This window comes from Podarcis melisellensis, assembly GCF_964234715.1.
Source record: "Podarcis melisellensis genome assembly, chromosome: 13".
Lineage (NCBI taxonomy): Eukaryota > Metazoa > Chordata > Lepidosauria > Squamata > Lacertidae > Podarcis > Podarcis melisellensis.
This window is the reverse complement of record NC_138545.1, coordinates 44,815,903-44,829,115: the sequence shown is the minus strand read 5'-3', so window position 1 is coordinate 44,829,115 and position 13,213 is coordinate 44,815,903. Positions and strand designations below refer to the sequence as shown.

Here is a 13,213-nt window from a genome sequence, read left to right as displayed (position 1 = left end):
TGAACTAGGACTAACATTCCCAGGGCCATTTGACTGAGGAAGCCAGGGACAGCCTCCTCTCAAGGCCTAATTTATTGAAGAAGAGGAATCTGTGTTGATGCAGGGACTTGGTTCTGACAATATAAAACTTGAAGGTCTGGCAGTGACCAGTGCAAACTGGTCCAGTTCAAGGGGCATGGTTGGATGAGAATAGGAAGAAAGAAGGAAGGATGGGTTCCTGAATCTTGTGAAAACAGAGTTGATTTTTTAACTAAAAGCTGGATCTATATGGAGGACGGCTTTACCTTGGTGGAAGATGCACAATTCACCTTCCGCTAGAAGAACTCCCAGTTCCAGTACTGCATGCAGAGGTATCCGTCATGAGAGTGGCACTAAACCAAATAGTTGCACATTTCTAGAACAATGTGATTAGTTCCCTCTCCTCCCCTATGCTGCCCCAAATCTGCTCTGCATCCCCAGAACAAATTCAGGGGAGGGAGCGCAGGGGAGGGGAGGAGAAGCAGAGATTGTTTTGTTGTGTACTCGGACAACACATTGGTAGTTCAATGCTATCTCCTATTCAAAGTAGCTTGTTAGCAAAGTCAGCTGCTGACAAGAGTAATTAACTTAGGTTTAGCATCTCTTTGTGTCAGTAGCTTATGACTTTTACAATGAAAGTCAGAATGCAATATTTGAAAATAGAAAATAAGAGACAGGTCTATTTCAAGGTGTTTGATAAGAAGTAGGAAAGCATTCTTAATACCCAGGCAATCTTCCTGAGAAAAAATAGAAGGGACTACATTGCTCACCCCTTGCTGATTTTGTCTGTCCTCCAGTGAAATCACCTTCCTCACCAGGAAGCAGTGATCCTTCACGGACAGCATTCTGGCTTCCCTGTTTGAGAACTGCTTCAAGAATAGCCATCTTCTGCTGGAGTTTCTTTAAGCTGTTTTGCATGGCATTTTTTTGCTGCAGACGAGAGAACAGAACACTGGATTTGCCCATGATAAGTTATCTCTTTTCAGTGAAGAGAGAGTATCCTTGCATCCCATCTAAGGCAACGTTGTGGTGCAATACAAAGGTGTAAGCAAGGGCACAGAGAAGTTCGATGGGGAAAAGAAGAGAAAAGACACCCTCAGTGCTCAATTTATTCTGACTGAAAGCCCTGGGAGTCTCTCGCAGCCTGACCACAAGCAGTGAAACAACCATACCTGGGTGAGTAGGATACTGATACCAATATCCACTAAAGCAGGCATAGGGCAAACTTGGCCCTCCAGATGTTTTGGGACTACAACTCCCATCATCCCTAGCTAACAGTACCTGTGGTCAGGGATGATGGGGAGTGTAGTCCCAAAACATCTGGAGGGCCGAGTTTTCCTATGCCTGCACTAAAGAGAATGAACATATCATGGTAAGAGCAATATTATTTTCTCCTTCCATGAAGGAGTCCTATAGCAACCCATGTGGTGCCTTCTAGATCAGGGCAGTCCAATGTGTTGCCTGAGGATCACATGCGACCCTCAATGCTTCTTTTGCCTTTAGCAACACTGGATGCCTCCCTCTCCCACGGCCCTTGTGCCGCCTTCCAAAAGCCAGTTAAGCAAGGTGCTGGGCTTTGGGAAGGAGGCATGAGGGCTCTGACAGGGTCCTAAGGTCCTCCCACCTCCTTCCCAAAGCCCAGTTAGCATTTTCCCAGCTTTGGGAAGGAGGTGGGAGGGCTCTAGGACCCTGTCAGAGCCTCATACTTCCTTCCCAAAGCCCAGCACCTCACTTACCCAGTTTCTGGAAGGCAGCGCAAGGGTACTGGGGGAGTGTGTGCATCAAATTTTGGCCTCTTCTCCCCACCCCACCCCACCAATAGGTTTCGTGTCAAAGTACTCTTGTGGCCCACTTGGTATGAAAAGTTTGACTGGCATGTTCTAGATATTGCTGGACTCCCAACTTCCAGATCATTGTCCATCCTAGCAAACAGATAGGATTTGGGAGTCCAACATTTGGAGGGCATCATATTGGCTACCTTGTTCTCAATGTTCTTGTCCTCCTCCCTTTCATGTCCTTCACCAAAGCTGGTTTGATGCCAGCCAAAATAGTTCCCTTGTATGTCTGTGTTATTATAATAAAGACCTCCCCTCCACAGTGGACTTTTCCCATTGAACCGGTGGTGGCTGGAGGAGGTGCCCTTCTTGTGACTCAAACCACATTCTAGCTGCTTCCCAAAGATCCACGAGGGCAGCATGGAGCACAGCCAGGTTTATGATGTTCTGACTTCCTTTTGCACCATTATAATTCAGAAAGCATGGTGGGGGGAGAAGAGAACCTTCAGAAGCTTAAGGTAAAAAACAGAATAGGAATAGAGCTTTAATGAAGACTTGTTGTATCAGAGCAGGACGTTTTAGGACTAGGAGGTGTTCCTTCTACTTGAGAAGAGCAGACAAACTTAATGAGAACGAAAACCTTGACTAGAGTTAGCAGGAGGAGTAAGCCACACAAGGATACCCTCCTCAGCTGAAGGAGAAAGGTTTGCAGCACTGGGAAATTTCTCTTTTGTACATAAGTCAGCTTGCTGAATGCATGCAGAAGTATACATTACAATTGCAGCAGTTGCAAGGGAGCTGGTAGCAGAAATCTTATTGAAATATTTCTGTAAAAGAACTTTATTGCAGGCTTTTTGCTAGCAACGCCCCACCCCCCAGCAGTAGCAACTATCACTGGCTCCGTTCTTTCCCTTCTGCAGGAGTAGGAGTGGGACAATGCTTCATGCCCAGTGAAGGAGAGGAAGGAGATTCATCCCCCTCTTCTGCCCACCACATGAGAGAAGGAAGCCAGCGGGGTTCCCAAGCACCTGCTGCTGAGCAAAACGCCACAAAGAAGTTCTTTCTGGTGCCTCCCACAGCAGCACTAGGGATTTTGAAAGGTGGGCTGCCCTTGAAGATGACCCAGAGGCTGCTGCCAATGCAGAATGTGGTTGCTAAGCACAGCACTGGCTGCAAGTGAGCTACAAGGCCCAATTCAATGTGTTAGTAGTAGCTTATGAAGCCCGAAATGGCTTGGGGCCCAGGTACCCCAAAGAGCACCTCCCCCCATATAAACCAACTCAGGCCCTACAATCAGCAGATAAGGCCTTGTTGGTGGTGCCGCCGCCACTGGAAACTGACCTATGACAGGGCCTTTTCAGTAGTGGTTCCCCATTTGTGGAATGCCTACTCTGGTGAGGAAGGGACGTGGGTGGCGCTGTGGGTTAAACCACAGAGCCTAGGACTCGCCGATCAGAAGGTTGACGGTTTGAATCCCCGTGACAGGGTGAGCTCCTGTTGCTCGGTCCCTGCTCCTGCCAACCTAGCAGTTCGAAAGCACATCAAAGGGCAAGTAGATAAATAGGTACCGCTCCAGCGGGAAGGTAAACGGCATTTCCATGCACTGCTCTGGTTCGCCAGAAGCGGCTTGGTCATGCTGGCCACATGACCTGGAAGCTGTACGCCGGCTCCCTCGGTCAGTAAAGCGAGATGAGCGCCATAACCCCAGAGTCTGTCACGACTGGACCTAACGGTCAGGGGTCCCTTTACCTTTACTTTACCCTGGTGAGAAGCACCCACCTCCAACATTAACTTTGAAAACATTCATATCCAACATGTATTTGGTGACTGAAAAATACTATTCCTGGCAACCCAAAGATCATTGGATGAAATAATGTTACTAATGGTAATGTAAAATGCTTTAAACTGTTTTAGAATGCTTTTTTTTAAAAAAAAAAAAGTGGACGTGCTTGCCACCTATGGCTCCATTGGGAGGAAGAATGAGTTATGAAACAAACAATAAATAACATGGATTGATTCTAGCTCATTAATCCATGCTGGTCCAAGCAGCTCTTAAAGGCCTCCAGTGACAACGGTTCAACCATGTTCCCAGTATGACATGTGGTTCCTTTATACCACTAGCTTTCCAAAACTTCTCTCCTCCCAAGATCTTATCCTCCCTTGCTGCAGCTTGTCTGCATTAGTCCTTCACAGCCATGCCTGAAACTGCACCATTTCATACCTGTGTGGTGAGAATCTCACTCTGGGAAGATAGGCCTGATGAATCTCCCAAGCAGCTAGCTTCACTGTCATAGTCCAAGGTCTCCTCACCTTCAAAAGACAAGAAGCCTGTTTCTCATACAAAATATTGGAGAGCATACGGAGATAATTCCCAGGCAAGGCTTGTTATTTTTTGATACAAAGATGTGCCCAACATATCACCCCCAGAAAGGAAGAGGGGAGCTTTGGCTAAAAGAACAAGAAGGAACGGAGGTTAGGAAAGCTTCCTACAAAATCACAGCCTGGGCTCAAAGCATGCAGTTAAGATACAGTGACAGGGCTGGAGAAAAATTTCAAATTCCTAGGTGCCAGGGACAAATGTTTATGCACCCGGGATTATTCAATGTTAGGCACTGAGAACACTGAATACATATGAACAGTACATGGAGGTTAACCCTTACCTCAGCAGCTTCAACCATCACTGAAAATTGCTCGCCACGCCCTCCATGCAACAATTAAGCTTTTAAAAAAATTTCTATTGTCACCAATGGAAGATTTTTTTAAAAAACCAATGTAATACAGGAGGGCAGAGTGACAAGTACAGGCTGAATAGACGAGTATCACCTGCAGGCCAGAGGTTTCCCATCTTACCCATCCCTGTTGTAAAAGGTCTAAGGGCCAATTTATACTTTATTCAGCACTATAGGCACACTGGTGACTGCTGTAGTGAATATTAAAAATGTCTGGTATGTGCATCTCCTCTCTGTATTCAGAAAACCCAGGAGAGGGGCAATAGTGTAATGTAAACACACTTACGGGGACGGACAAGAACCTCCATTTCAGTTAGCATTTAAAATGCAGTATGAAGACTTCCAAGTGAAACAGGATTCTTCCTTAAACTGGATATATCAAAAGAGGTACCATCGCCTCCTTAGCTGTTTCTATATATGGGCCTATGGCTTGCAGACACAAGCTAACTCATAAAACAGTACACTGTAGTGTAAAAACACCTCATTTTCAGCTGAACTGGTAATAAGAGGCAAAAGGGAGAGGATTCAATATGAAGGTAGGGGATTCAAAATAGCATAAATTTTAAATATCATATATTCGTACCTAAATTGAATTCTGAATCCACTTGTTCTTGCTGTTCATCTTTCTGTTGTCCAGTATCTTTTGAGACTTCATCCCTGGGCTGAGTGGCTTTTTTATTCCTGCTAAGACTTTCCAGATTTTCTCTAGAAGTGGGAGCTGGAGTTAAGTGTCTTGAGTCATGAGGCCTGCTGCGGAAATCCTCAGCTGTGTGTGACTGGGAAGAAAAGAGCTTCATAGAGCACTCCGAATCCTGACTTGGACAGACATGCTCATCTTTGGTTTCTACATTACATTTGTTGCTGCTCTTCAGCGTGGGCATCCCTCCCAATGTCTTTTTCTTTTTCAGTGGTTCTAGCGGTGTGCTTGCCGATTTACCAAATATCAGTGCCTGAAAAGATGGCAACTCTTCATCTTCGCTAGAATCTTCCTCCGAGGATGGCAGCTTCCGTGCCCATCTCTGCTGTGTGCGAACGAGGCCTTTTTGGCTCAGCCTGGAACTTCTTCTGTTGCCACTACCCAGGTCTCCCTTAAGTGGGGTTTGCTCGTCTGTGCCAGGAGACATGGCCAAGCTATCACTCCTCTCTATTTCCCCAAGGTTAGGTGAGCCCTCTATGCTTCTGATGACAGGGCCCAGCAAGCCCTCTGGTGTCTCCGAGGACACCTCAAAGCCATGGTACTCCTCCTCAGAGCACTGTTCCAAATTATTACTGGGAACCAAGCACTTAGGAGTGCCTGTACTGCAATTATTGGTTGCTTCTTCTGTGTCCCTATGCAGTTGCTTTTGTTCCATGGGGCTATTCTTTTCACCATGGACGCCACTGAATTCAGAATGTGGTAGCTGACAAATTACAGGGCATGGCTGCATGAATTCTGGCTGAGAGTTTAATGCCAGCCCTTTGTTTTTAGTGCTTTCAGATTCTGCATCTTCAGAGTTGTTTATACTAGAATGGGTCTCATTAATGACGCTTAAACTGCTGCTGTGAATGATGACATTTCTCCAGACATTTGGGCTTCCACTGCTGCTGCTGTGATTTGAGTTTGCAACTTCTCCCCTAATTTGAGGGGACATACTCTTTTTAGTTACTGGCTTTTGACTTTGCTGGGGACTGTCAGGATTCCTGGTGGCTAATTGATCCGGTGTGGATGGATGATCTGGGAACGCAGTTTGTGAGGCAAGCTGGGGATGCTCAGTTCTCCTCTCATGATCAGGGAAACTAGTAGCACAAGATGCCAGTCTTTGGACAGAGCTGTTCACCTCACAGGCAACAGCATCTCTTCTCTCCTCACAAAATTTATCGATGCAAGTTGATTTCTTCAAGCAGTCAGCCTTGCCATCTTCCCCCAAGCCAAGGCGTGTCTCTTTTTGAATTTCTGCAGCAGATTCCTTTACCGGATGCAACAAGAATGACTGGCGTTTGCAGCCATTGAATATCTTCTGCATGAAGTTTGTATCCAGTTCACTGTCCTCAGTTTCTGAGTTCAGCTCCAAAGTTCCTGCAGCTTCATCATTTGTTTCAGGGGCTTTACAGCTTCTCATCACATCCCCTGTGCAAAACTCATCGCCCTCTAGTTTCTGGGTACATAAGACATTCTTCTCCGTCTGGTGTGCTACTGTGAGATGTTTGTCCTCAGAAGTGTTTTGCTCCACCTCTGGAGAAGCAAAATGCAGAAGTGAGCAGCTATCCTGGGAACTTGCGCTGGGAACAATGCAACAAGGACTGCTGCCCTCTGTGGTTTGTTCAACACCTACCTGAGGAGAAGCTGGAGGGTTAGCACAAGCTTTACTTGCATCCCCTTCCACGTCCATCAGGCTGGTATCTGACAAAGACAGGCCCTTTTGGAGCCTGCCCTGCAACACATTGGGGTAATTTTCTGCTATGGAAGGCATTGGCGTGTTTTCTTCATAAGACCACCTACGCTTCTTTGTTTCTCTCTTATCCAACTGTTTCCTTCCTCGCTTTACTGGCTCACTTCTCCTCCAGGCGTCTTCTGTCGACAACTGAAGCCTTCTGCTCCGTCTGACTTGCACCTGGTTTGTGCCAACTTCACTTAACTGATCGTTAGTCTGTATCTTTGTCTTCTCAGGGGACCTGGAGCTTCTGTCCATCATTAACTGCAATTCGCCAACAGGCTTGATTAATTGTCTACGTATCTTGCTCAAAGTGTTACTTTTCTTCTTTAGATGGTTAAGGTTTGATTCTGGTGATTTCTGGCATATACTCTGAGATGGTGCATTTAAATCAGTTTCCAAAACAGACAGCCCTTCCTTGACAGGAAATTCAGTCGGCAGCTCAACTTCCTTTTGATCTGCCACAGGGCTATTATCTACAAGAGCAGGAGCTTGGCCACCTTCTTCCAAAGCAGTATCTTCATCTCCACCAGGCCTCCTACTATTTACTTCCACATCTTGCTTCCTAATGAAGTCATCTGGTAGCAATTCTGATGTGGCCTTCCTCTTTCGTGATAACCTTTTTACAGGTGCATCACAGGATTCTGTATTCATACCAATGCCTTCCTTTGCTTGGATACAAACTGTTTCCCTCTTATTCCAAAGAGGGTTTGATTTGCGTTTCCTCTTGTATGTTCTCCCAAATAGTTTATCCTCAACTTTAGAGGTAACTGGTTTGGGCAAAGACCTGTCACCTTCACATTCCACTGTGAAGACTTTCTGGTATCCAATCTGTTCAGTCTTCTGGGAGACCAGAGAGTCTCCATCTGACAAGTCTGGATCTTGATCCACCTCCTGTGTGTGAGTATCTTGCAGAGATCTTGGAGAAAGACCCTCCTTGCTTTTAGACAGCCATGCTTTGACTTTCTGGATGCTCCGCATCAGTTTCTTCCCAGAGACTTGACTCAGAGAACATTCAGGGGAAGTTTGTGACTGCAGTAGCTGTTCCTCATTTTCACACAGGACACGTTTATTTCCAGAAGGCAGCCCCGTACTAACATTTCCTGCATCACGACCAGCCTGTTTATCGGCAGTGGGCTTTGTGGCTTCATCAGCCAATTGTGTCATATTGAGTAAAGAGCAAGGACTGCCCTCTGGCATGGAATTGGAGTTCCTGTCATGTTTACCCAAGCAGGGATCTGGAGAAGACAAACCCTGACTCTTTTCCACAGCAGCATTCTTCTCAGGAATTTCTAACTTTCCAATGTTGGCTCCTTCTGTGTTTCCAAGTTCTTCCAAATAATCACATACACCTGAAAATAGAAAAGTTTATAAATGGGATTGGCTTGCCTCTTACACCAGCTACCTTTCTTAACTGCTGCCTTTCCTCACCATCAATTAAGCTAGTCCAAGCCCTGCCACCACTCTCTTAGGAACCGAGTTCCTGGTTGAGCTCCCCAGAAGGGAGGCTATTTCTTTGAGAAGTGAGTTGTGGTCAGGTGCTGGGACTCCCTGTGAGAATGCAGCAAGTCAGGCCCAAGAAAAGAGTGCTAGCTGAATTTCACAAGACACAAGTAAAACCCCCCAGAGTGGTGAACTGAGCCCGCTTGATGCCTAGGCATTTGGATTCTTATTTCAGGTGCCATCGAGAGAAAATCCTCATACCTAGGATATTTAATGGTGCCTCATCTTCAGCACTCAGCTCAGAAAACTCCATGTGAAAAGGGCTTGGGCTTTCATTCTTGGCACACCCTTCATCAACTCGAGCTGGATGATTACGTCTTAAACTCACACTGTGAAGAAGAATGAAACAAGAATGCCCAGGTGACCAAATGATGAACTGCAAACAACCTCTTAAAACCAAGTTCCTGCCATTAGGGTTTACAACCCCAGTACAGGGGTTCAGGGAAATAAGGACAGGAAAGAACGAACCCTTCAAAGTGTTCACATTATTATCCAAAGTCTTAAAATTAGGCCTCAGATATGTGAAAGACCACTTCCTTCCCTGCAGACACTCGTTAAGATCATCAGAAGAGGCAGAAGAGGACTTTCTCTGTGAGAGTTCCCAAGTTATTGAATGCCCTCCCCACAAATATGAATCTGGCACCTTCATTATGTAGCTTTCATTGCATGCTGAAGACGCATCTCTCTATCCTAGCCTTTGACACTCAAGATATATATAGTTTACGACCTGTCCTTTTCTTTTGATTGTATTTGTTTTAAACTATAAAGTTGTGTCTTAAATTGCTGTACAGCATCCTAGGACCTTGTGAAGGGCAAGCAAAAATTTCAATAAATAAATTTTAATCACAATGCCTCTATACTGTGTCCATACTTCATGCACACACCCCCGCCCCATTCTTCCAATTTGTTTCAGGAAATCCAGAAGTGAGGAAAGATGGACAACAGAAGGTGGGAATGACATATGGCATCTCCCAAGCAACTACAGCTGTTCCGCTGGGTACCAGGATTTCTGTAACCAATTAAGAGCTGGCAAGAGTTGCTCTCCTTGGCCCATCCCTTTTAAATTTCCAATAATACAGCTGTTGAACCAGGCACCATGCAGTTGACCCATCTTCCATGACATGATGGTCATCTAAAGAAGTCTTAAGGGAAAAGGAACTCTACTCATTCCAAGCTCTAGCATATCTCTCCTGTTGCATCTGAGAAGACCAGCTGACTCACAAGACTGAAGCCCCGTGAGTGGCCCAGGCTGTAGTTACTCACCCTCTCAGTTCAGATGTGTGTCATAAATGCTGCAGGCTAAGCTATAAATTAACAGTTACCACCAGAATCCATTGCTCCTTTTAACATGCTACTTGGAGAAGTAATGAGAAATGTATCTCCTTTTTTCCTACTCTCTTTCTAAACTGTGGTCAGTGGGCCATTTTTTAATTTATTTTTTGAGAGGCATGAGAGCTCTACTGTGCTGTAGTAAACTGTATGTGCCTGCTAAAAGGTCCTGTAGGCTGGTCCTTCTCTTTTAGCTTTGTTGGTTTTAGGGTGAATTTGGTTGCTTTTATGATACGCCACAATATTTTGATATATTGGCTGCTTGAGTGGGGAGAGTTTATTTGTGACTAAAGCAGAGGTGGATAAGCTATGGGTCTCCTAGGTTATTGGGCTACTCCTCCCATCAGCCTCAATCAGCATACCCAATAGTCAGCCACAGGTTAGCCACACCTGGGCTAAAGTGTGCATTATCCTTTGACATCCCTGACTATTAAAAGATTTTTTTCTAGCATAGGAATATATTGATCTGATGTTAATGAATTTTGTATAGCTATGCAACTACCCCCACTGAGCGCCAAAGAAAAGATGTTAAAGATTAATGCACAGCACCAACAACAGTGGCAAAAAGGAAAAGTAAAAAATCCACTAAAACACTTCAGCAGGGAGAGACAGTAGCAAAGGTCTCACTGACTAGAGCTGCAACTGCAAAGTCTGACCTTGCTACAATGAGACAAGCTACTGTAGAATAACTTGTGCTTTGCAGAACTGGATTTGTGTGACTCTGATCTTTATTCACAAGCCATGGGAGCAACAGAGTCAAATTCTAATCCTCAGCGGGAACAAGATAGCCATAAGAAGCATATGCAGTCCTGTTATCCTTCACAAATTGACCCTGTTAGAGCAAATCAGCATGACACGTTCAGTCCTCACAATATCACTCTAAATTTCCCACCCAGTCACCTGCCTATTTTCAGCGATCAACCCTTGGCCATGTGCACAAGGTTCTCTGATCTCCACTTGCTCCATTGCCTCCTTTTTCAGTTCCCTGCCTGTTCCACCTACATTTTTTCCTTGCCTCCGTCTTCTCCACCCAATCTTCCTTCAGGTCAGGTGCACCAACTCTGTGGGGCTGAGGCTTCTACAGAACCTGCCCCCAATGTCTGCTGCGATGGGGCTCAGCCCCCATAATTTTGAGGGGGCAGAGGAGGCCTGGCGGGAAGTCACTGCGCGGCATCTTCCAAAGCTGTGCCGCCTGGCAGGCGACTGTCGCAATGGGAGGTGGTGTGGTTGGCCTCTCCCAATGTGATAATCATCACACATGTGACGGCTACAACTAAGCACCTGTGCTTCAGGTACTAGTTTCTGAACTCAGTGCCCCTTTTTTCATCATTTTGCCACTGGACCCTTTCTCCAATGCAGAAGTAATTCCCACACAAGCAAATAACAGGTGGCAGTGAGATAGTATTTTGATCTTTTTTTTAGCCTATAAAGCTGTGCTTCTCAACCTTGAGTCCCCAGATGTTGTTGGACTACAACTCCCATCATCCCTGAGCTCTGGCCTTGCTAGCTAGAGATGATGGGAGTTGTAGTCCAACAACAGCTGGGGACCCAAGTTTGAGAAACACTGCATAACAAACAAACTCCTGGAAGGTGAGCAAGTAGCTCTCTCTCAACCTACCACCCCCAAACCAAGGGTTGGATCCAGAGTAAGTTAACTGTACTTAGGTTCCATAGATTCAATGGGAACCAAGCACAGCAAGAGAAGAGTCCCTGTGAAAAGGCCACAATTACTACATTTCTTGTTAAGTACAAGGAATGATGGCAGAGATAGCGTATGCAGTGCATTCCAATGTTCTGAACTATAACTCCCATGATCCAGGACCACTGACCATGCTTATTGGGCTGATGGGAGTTGCAGTCTAAAATTTATGGAGGGCACCATGTTGAGTACCTTTGTATTATGGGATAGCCACTACATTTCTATTCAGCATCTGAGGGGGAAAGGAAAGAGATAAACTTCCTCTACAGCAACAGCTCCATGAAAAGCACCAACGAAAAACTTCTGTAAAGGTCTATCTGTTTAGACAATCAGGCAGAGGGAGATTTAATTAAAGTTAGTTGCAACTTGATACACCTCAGGTCAATCGAGTTCCAGTGCCTCCTCAGAGCCCCTTCCAGCCCAAATTCAGTGTTCAACTGCTTGCAGGAGCCTTGTGCTTCATTGAGTTGCATGCAAACATGTTGCAATTTTAAATATTTATAATTCAATTTAAAAACACATCTTTACATAAAAGCAGGGCATTTATATACTTAGCAAAAAGGCATACTATTCAAATTAGGCTTCCCAGATTTGTAGATCTGGACAAGGCAACCCTATTATGCCTCAGATTAAAGCAAGGAAGACCTACAAAAGTTTAAATTGCACTAAAGCGTAGAAGTAGTAAGAAAGGGAAGAACAGTTGCAAGTGTGGAGCTCTTTTAAGGTAGCCTTTAAATGGTTTCTCCCTCCTGCACTATTGTGAGTAGAACTTATGGTTCAAAGATGGTGGCCTGAAATATAATGTATTTGGTACTTTCCCTTTGAATTCTGCATTCCCCTTCACACAACTCCTGAAACGAGCAGAGCAAGGAACAAACAACTGATGGGCAGCAGGGTCTGCACTGGCCCTATTTTTCCTTTGTTAGCAACCCCAGATGTGTGTCCAGTGGTGGTCTTTGCACCATGAAACTTAAAATTATAAAGTGAATTTATTATGGCATGAGTTTTCATATGTAAGACTGATTCACCAGATGCATGGTTAAACAGCACAGTTTCATCCTCAAAAGGCTCTAAACTGGATGGAAAACTAAATATATAAAATGATACATAATTCATATTGAGAACAGATGTCTGCTTTCCTTGGCCCAGAATACTGTGGCGGGGGGGTGTCATTCATATAGTACACAAAATCCTATTTATGTTCTATCATGAGTTTGACCAAAAGAGTTTGACCAAAAGAGCCCTGTTGAGGATTTAAAAAATCTCAAAGACAAATAGACCAAATTCACTTGCAACAAACCATAGTTTGTTACAAGCACAGGGAGCAGGATGACAACACTTGTGTGTAAGAGAAGACTTAATGCTTCTGTTCCTGGTTAAGTACAAACCATTGTTTGTTGCTTGCTCTGAATGAAAAACGGTGGTTTGTTCAAACCAAAATTTGTTAGCAAGGCAAGTTATCACACAAATAACACCCTGCCTTGTTGACAAACTGTCTTGAACAAATCAGCATTTGTTTAAGTTGAGCCAAAGCAGTAACTATGCTTTGTTCCTAACAAGAAATGGAAGCTTTAAATCTCCTCCCCTCATATGAGGCCAAGGTTCACTGATATAAGAACAAACTATTTTTTAACATGTCTAAACTGGGTCAAACAGAAACACCCACAGGAGCTGCTCCACTGCACTGGGGATTCAGAAGACAGTTTAAAACCTTGCACTGAACAAGTAGTTGTGATTAAGCAAGTACAT

The 13,213-nt window shown here is 44.8% G+C and overlaps 1 protein-coding gene across 2 annotated transcripts in view; it reads right to left on the bottom strand.

Annotated features, from left to right (window-relative positions):
* BRCA1 (BRCA1 DNA repair associated) overlaps positions 1-13,213 on the bottom strand; it is a 63,634-nt gene that overhangs the window by 28,869 nt on the left and 21,552 nt on the right. For both annotated transcript variants that reach the window (XM_081883766.1, XM_081883767.1), the window contains exons 9-12: positions 8,638-8,765; positions 5,106-8,285; positions 4,015-4,103; positions 789-948 (exon numbers count right to left, since the gene is read on the bottom strand). In XM_081883766.1, coding sequence (XP_081739892.1) covers positions 789-948; positions 4,015-4,103; positions 5,106-8,285; positions 8,638-8,765 — 3,557 coding nt within the window. The remainder of the gene's footprint in view (positions 1-788; positions 949-4,014; positions 4,104-5,105; positions 8,286-8,637; positions 8,766-13,213) is intronic.